The sequence below is a fragment of the Ctenopharyngodon idella genome, chromosome 17 (genome assembly GCF_019924925.1).
Source record: "Ctenopharyngodon idella isolate HZGC_01 chromosome 17, HZGC01, whole genome shotgun sequence".
NCBI classification, from domain to species: Eukaryota; Metazoa; Chordata; class Actinopteri; order Cypriniformes; family Xenocyprididae; genus Ctenopharyngodon; species Ctenopharyngodon idella.
Genome location: NC_067236.1, coordinates 18281493 through 18289235, shown reverse-complemented (window position 1 = coordinate 18289235; position 7743 = coordinate 18281493). Strand labels below are relative to the sequence as shown.

The 7743-nt window shown below is 39.2% G+C and overlaps 1 protein-coding gene across 1 annotated transcript; it reads right to left on the bottom strand.

Annotated features, from left to right (window-relative positions):
* Positions 1-147: 147 nt before the first annotated feature.
* dio3a (iodothyronine deiodinase 3a) lies at positions 148-7743 on the bottom strand. The gene is made up of 2 exons (XM_051869094.1): positions 7703-7743; positions 148-4568 (listed from the first exon to the last, which is right to left on the bottom strand). The coding sequence occupies exon 2, from the start codon at positions 2757-2759 to the stop codon at positions 1983-1985; it is 777 nt and encodes a 258-aa protein (XP_051725054.1). The 5' UTR covers positions 2760-4568; positions 7703-7743; the 3' UTR covers positions 148-1982.

Sequence of the window (7743 nt, the reverse complement as noted above, 5' to 3'; positions counted from 1 at the left end):
TTGTCAAATAAAGAGTGAATGTGGCTCATTTTACTGAATCAGTGTTTAATTGAGTCTCATTAACTGAATGATAATTACTGTATAATTCACATACTATCAACACAACACACTCTCAGTTACCCTGTTGATGAGATATCGTCCACGAGCCTCCAGAGATGAAATGTTTTATTATGAAATGGCTTTGATAAAAGAAATAATTTACATGTGTCCTGTATTTTAGACATCAGTGTCGATCTTCTGGTTGTGAACCTTTTAAAAATCGACCTTCACACAAAATACAGGAGGGAAAGAGAGTGACGTTTGTGCACGTGTGTGAAAAACAAAAACAGACACGTCGATATGGAAGCTCTTTCTGCCACAAGAAGAAAAATCATGCTTCGGTACATAATTATGACTTTCTATGTCATATGTATGAGATAAAAAGTTGAAATTATGAGATGAAGAGTCATACTAAGTTATAATTGACAAATTTGAGATTTCAAATTCAAATCAAAATAATGAAATAAAAAGTTTAAATTATGATAGTCATAATTATGAGATAAAATGAAAATTATGAGATAAAAAGACGACATACTAAGTCATAATTATGACAAAAATTCGACATTTTGACAAAAAGTAAAAATTATAACCTATTAAGTGATAAAAAGTTATGACATACTGTTATAATTGATATAAAGTCAAAATTATATTATACTAAAATTATGAGATAAGTCAAAATTATGACACTAGGTGATAATTGATATATAGTTTTATATATCATTTTTTTAATATATATTAATAGTTAAGTCAAGAGATAAAATGTCATCAAATTATGACATAAAAAGTCCAAATTATGACAAATTTAGTGATAATTATGACATACTATAAGATAAAAAGTCATAATTATGAGATAAAAGACAATTATGACATCCTGAGTCATAATTATGATATAAAAAGGTTTGACATGCTGTTTTGATTTATGTGAAAATAATTATGAATACTAGTTATGAGAAAAAGTCAAAACCATGACATACTAAATTAGGCCTATGAAATTAAAACAAATCATGATTATGAGATAAAAAAGTTGACATTATGATGTACTAAATCATAATTATGTGATTAAAGTCGAAATTATGAGATAAAAAGTGAAAATTATGAGATAAAAAGACAATGACATACTAAGTCATAATTATGACAAAAATTGGACATTCAAAATTGACAGTGATAATTATGAGATAAAAGTTTTATGACATACTGTTATAATTGATATACAATCAAAATTATATCATACTAAAATTATAAATTGAAATTATGACACTAAGTGATAATATACTAAAGTCAAAATCATGACATATGAAATTATAATTAAGAGATAAAATGTCATCATTATGAGATAAAAATTCAACTGACAAATTATGACATATTTAGTGATAATTATGACATACTATTATGAGATAAGTCAAAATAATGACTTTAAGTCATAATTACAAGATAAAAAGATCGAAATTATGAGATAAGACAATTATGACATACTGAGTCATAATTATGATATAAAACGGTTTGACATGCGGTTATGATTTATGTAAAAATCGAAGGTAACAAGTTATGAGAAAAAGTCAAAATCATGACATACTAAATTAGAATTATGAGCTTAAAGAGTTGACATGACATACTAAATCATAATTATGAGATTAAAGTCAAAATTATGGGATAAAAAGTCAAAGTTATGACGTACTAAATCATAATTTTGAGATTAAAGTCGCAATTGTGGGATAAAAAGTAAAAATTATGACGTACTAAATCATAATTTTGAGATTAAAGTCGAAATTGGCTATAGATATTTTTGTGTCAATTATAATTGACAAAAGCGTGATATTTCTCCTTATGTGGCGGGAATGAGCCTCCATAGAAGATGCGCTCGGCTGGAAACACACATGACGAGGTCAGTCAGTCCCGGGAAACTCTTCTCTTCCCCGCAGCAGCTCCGTGAAAGTCGCCTCACTTTACAGTCGAATCACGGCATCGCGCAGACGCTCGCGGTACTGATCCAGCCAGTGTCGGAGCTCGGAGATCCGGTAGCCCTCCGGTCCCCTGCCGCCCTGATACACCACCTTCCCGTCCTGCACGATATAAAGTCTGTCGAAATAAGCTCCGTACGCGCTGTTGGAAGAGTTCTCCATGCTGTCGGCCACTATCGCGCAGCCCGGCGCCTCGCGCTCCATCAGCCGCGCGGCGCTCAGTCGCTCCTCCAGACTCCGGTGCTTGCGGATCTGATACGGCGCGTCGGAACTGATCCAGCCGTCGGACGGATGCGCCTCTTCGATGTAAACCACCAGAGCATCGGCGATGTCCGCGTACTGGAGCACGAGCCGCTGGAACACCTTCAGACGCTTCATGAACGGCGGTCAACTGCAACTGCCGAAATTCAGCACCAGCGGCCGCTGACCGCGCGCGAACTCCAGGATGCGTTTGCGCTTGAGCTCCGCGAGCGGAACCACTTCACTGTTGGGCGCTGCGTGGCCGAGGCGCGCGGACTTCATCCAGTCCAGCTTGTGTCCGTGGAAAACCGCTTTGAGCGACTCCCAGCTGAACATGCGGTTGTTGTCGGAGACGCACAGCGGAGGGTCTTCATCCTCCTCCTCTTCCTCGCCGTGATGGAATAAAACTCTCTTTCTCACGCACAGAAAATCAAGACACCACAGCATGAACGCGGCGACGAGAAATCGCGGTAAGATGACCAAACACACGAGCGCGTTTTTCAGCGCCTTCACCGTATTCATGATCAATCATATGACAGCGAGAGAGAGAGAGAGAGAGAGAGTTTCTGATGTTCAGCTGCTCAACTTCCCTTTTATATGATGAATGGATGTCAGTCAGTCACTCCGCCTCCAAACACATGCTGGAATAAACCACAGTCAGGAATATCACGCGAAAATGGCATTCCCTCGAGGACCGGAGTGACACCGGATTACATTTGAAAATGGAAACACTCTTGATCGCGTCAAAGACTTCAGAACTTTGACTGTTGCGCACGAATGGAAGCGCAGCAAAAGTTCATATGATCTGAAGTGATTGGAGCTCCTGAGAGTCGGATCGTGTCATCATCACCTGCAGACACTAGGCGGCGCTCGCGACTCTCATCATTAACTGGGCTCTTGATCGATCTCTGAGCAGTACAATTGCACACCAATCAAGTACACAAATCATTGTGCTTTCACTGCCGCCTCACACCAGGTACTAACTAGCTTCAATCTGAGGAAATCTGTGCAGATGAAGGGTTCAGGTTCAAGCCTTCAACCTGTCAGCTGCCGCTCGATAATCTCAGAGACAGTAGCTGTTTCCATCCAAAGTTGTGAATTTAACTTATGCGCAAAATTGCAATATCGCATAGAACATTTTCAAATACATTTTCCATCCAGCGAGTCAAAGAGAACAAAATCGTCACTTCCTGATAAACTGGTGCTAAATATCACTAAGAAATGTAGATGAAGCCTCTGTATATAATAATTTTCGTATATAATAAAAGAGCGCGCAGACGAAACTCAATAAACGTGTTATCTTGCTTTCAGAGGCGGATGCTGCTGTTTGTGAACGCAGTTCTGGGAGGAATTATACCGAACCACACTGACGACAGACCAAAACAGTGTTTCAGATGCTTTGCAACAAGATTTTTCTGCTGGTTAGTTCAGTTATGCTGTCCCATCGTGCAAAGTTTTTTTTTTTTGATGCGCATTGAGGAATTTATTCGGTAAATGTTTCCATCGTAGTTTATGCACGTTTTCTTATCGGATAGAAAATTTATCTGACTCAAACGAGCGCATAAGTTTTTTAATTAATTTATGTGCATCTTGGTGTTTCCATCAAGCAGTTTTTGATGCGATAAATAGGTGGATGGAAACAGTGTTTCTACACTCCTATTATGAGCACGAAGCTGTCTAAAATCCCTCGAGTTCAAACACAGCAAATGGAGGTTGAGACCAATGGTTCACATACCTCAAGTACACTACACGCTTTCAAGAAGTACACTCGAATTAGATTTCAGATGTAGTTTTGATCTTGAGTACTAAGAGTTCAGGCCCGTTTACACTAAAGACGATAAGTTCTAGAAATCATTCTAAATGTAAAATAATAGCAGAGTTCACACGTCACAGAGGAACAATATTCTTAGGATCACTTTAAGCACAATTTGTTTTCTCCATCTCATTTTCTCCTCCAACTTCAAAATCGTCCGACATCGTTGTTTTACCTTTTTTTGTAAAGGCCGTTTGACTTAGTCTTTGCACGTTCGCTTTGTAAACACTGGATCGGTACTTCCACCTACGTCACGCGTGACCTTTCCAACATGATTACGTAATGCGTGGAGCATCACAGAGCAGTGCAAGACGAGCATTTGTGGTTAAAAAGTATATAATGTTTTATTTTTTTAGAAAATGTCCGATGGTTTCTCTAGATAAGACTCTTATTCCTCGTCTGGGATCATGTAGAGCTCTTTGAAGCTGCACTGAAACTGACATTTGGACCTTCAACCCGTTGAACCCCAGTGAAGTCCACTATATGGAGAAAAATCCTGGAATGTTTTCCTCAAAAACCTTCATTTGTTTTCCACTGAAGAAAGAAAGACATGAACATCTTGGATGACATGAGGGTGAGTAAATTATCAGGACATTTTCATTCTGAAGTGAACTAATCCTTTAAGAGCTCAAGACATTATATGTGAAAATGCCCAAATGAACTGGAATTGATTTGAGAGCTGGTGAATCATAATTCATTCATTCGTGATTGAATGAATCAACATTTTTGAACAAACTGGTTGAATTAATGATTCAGATGACTCACTCAAAAAGGCAGTCACTCGTTTCATTCCTTGAACTAATCAGTGTTTTTGTAACTGAAGTGAAATACTGTGCCAATCACCATTTCTGATTTGATTATCTGCCAACAGTGTTCACAGGAGTCGTTGCATCACTTATTGTTTCATATGATCTGAGTGCTAATCTAAAAACAGCCTTTGCTCGTGTCAGACATGCATTACTGTTTCACACCGCAACCTAAACATGTCCGATTCTGTATCGTGTTGCGCTTGAAATATGTCGCAGGTTAAGGTCATAAGTTCAGAATGCATTCTGTGATGTTCGAAGAAGAAGCCAGACGAAAATAGGACACCGCGCTAGTATGTTGAGGAAGTATGTACATGAGCGGTATATGTTACATGTGAGTACGTGAAGGACGACACGCTTGATGCCTGGAGAAGAGAATAACAACATTACAGCATTACATTAAAGTCCCCATGAAATCAAAATGGACAACTCTTGTTTTTTACGGAATATTGCAGTATGATTTATCGGTGCACATCATTATTGTGTTAAATTCATGTTCCTCATAATTTTGAATCAGCATCTCTTCTCTTCTCTGATGACGAGGGCCGGGCAACCTGTCACTCACATGAGATCCACCAATAGCAAACCACAACCATCCAATCAATTCCCCACAGACAAAATCAAGCCCCGCCCTACATTTGTTTTTGTTTGCAAAGCCGTTTTACTCGGATATACGGCACAATAGAGAAGAAAAGACCAGCAAAATTTCCCTTTCATGATGACTTGTCCACTTAAACTCTATATTTATGAAAACTGCTCGACTGACATGAGCTGTAAGAACTGAACTGTGTCATTAAGTGAGTAGATTGTGTTATTCAGTCATATGAAGTGAATCACAACAAAACAATCTTTTAAATCTACTATGATCGTGGCATTCTTCAAGATTAAAGGAATGAATCATTACACATGAAAATCATGTCAGAAGGAAACGAGTGCATGTCTAGATGAGGAAGAGCGTCGTCTCGGTCTTCAGATGAAAGCGCGTCTCATTGTAAACCGGATTAGTTTCCATGGAAGCAGCTTCTCCGCCGCGTCCTGCTGACAGACACGGTTTCATTCTGTTGAATGTGCTGCTTAACTTTTGTCTCTTCGAGTCACAAGAGTTCTTTTCCAAACAGAAATGCTGTTGTGTGCAAAATGAGAAATGCAAATCTTGTCTGCAGTCCCTCCTTTAGCACTGGGAAACATCTTTGCATTAATAATCTGAAGATCGTCCTCTGATCTTCACTCATCGTGTTCCCAGGCTTTCCACTTGTGTTTGTAATGGTAACTGTGAGAATTTATGGTGGTGCATCAAACAAGATCTTGAGAGTTTTTCATCAGCTCTCAGTTTGCCATATTTACCCTTCTGTGCTTATGCATGTTTCAGTATTGACTGATTTATCTCTCTCTGTTGTGGCGGTTGGCTCGTAACCCAGTTACCTTCTATAAACTGAGCTGATTCTTGGCAGCGGCGTTCGGTTCATCTGAGGACAGCGGGTTGGAAAATCTCCCGCATGCTCAGTGAGATGGCTCCCGTCCAGCGCTGATGAAACACGAGGACGGCTGTCACCACCGCACGTCTTTACGATAACTGTCATCACAGCCGCTTCATCCTGCAGATGCGTCACTCATACGATACAGCATTTAATAAACAGGCTTTGATTCCCAGCATCCCCCGATCTCGCGGTCAACTCACATGAACCGCCCGCCGGCCGGCCGTTTCTCAGCAACCAGCGAGTCACAGAGGAGAGGACGGCGTGTTATCTGCTGCTCATCTGATAATCCCACAGTCACGCGGCTCTGTGACGGAAATGCATTTTTCTGTTTAACTCATAGAGACGTGCGTGTTTGATATGCGGCTCATATAGTCCTGAGATGAGTGCATTATGAGATGAAAACAGGATTGTTGCACAAGGCTGCACATGAAAAACTGAATTAGGGTTAGAAACACTTCAAATAAATCCAATAAAACACTGCAAAACTGATGTTCTTCCTCAGTGTTTCGGTCTTGTTTTCCAGCACAAATATCTAAACACTCTTAAATCAACATACATTTACTGGAGAAGAGAAATGACTGAAGATATGAAGTCTTGTTTTCTGAAAAATGCATCAAAATGAAGTGAGTTTCTGCCGAAAACAAGAACAAATATCTGCCAATGGAGTCAAAAAAATATGGAAGCTTGTTTCCGCCATGAAATAAAAAATAAAAAAGACTTTTTATCTCACAATTCTGACTTTTTTTTCCTCAGAATTGTGAGTTATATAGTCAGAATTGCGTGATATACTTCCCAGACGAGGAATAAGGGTCTTATCTAGAGAAACCATCGGCCATTTTCTAAAAAAATAAACATTATATACTTTTTAACCACAAATGCTCGTCTTGCACTGCTCTGTGATGTGTCATGCATTACGTAATCATGTTGGAAAGGTCACGCGTGACGTAGGTGGAAGTACCGCGGTAGAGTGAAAAACTCCATCTCATTTTCTCCTCCAACTTCAAAATCGTCCGACATCATTGTTTTACCTTTTTTTTGTAAAGGCCGTTTGACTTAGTCTTTGCATGTTCGCTTGGTAAACACTGGATCGGTACCTTCTCAACAGATCGTGACCTTTCCAACATGATTACGTAATGCGTGGAGCATCACAGAGCAGTGCAAGACGAGCATTTGTGGTTAAAAAGTATATAATGTTTATTTTTTTAGAAAATGGCCGATGGTTTCTCTAGATGAGACTCTTATTCCTCGTCTGGGATCATGTAGAGCTCTTTGAAGCTGCACTGAAACTGACATTTGGACCTTCAACCCGTTGAACCCCAGTGAAGTCCACTATATGGAGAAAAATCCTGGAATGTTTTCCTCAAAAACCTTCATTTCTTTTCCACTGAAGAAAGAAAGACAAACATCTT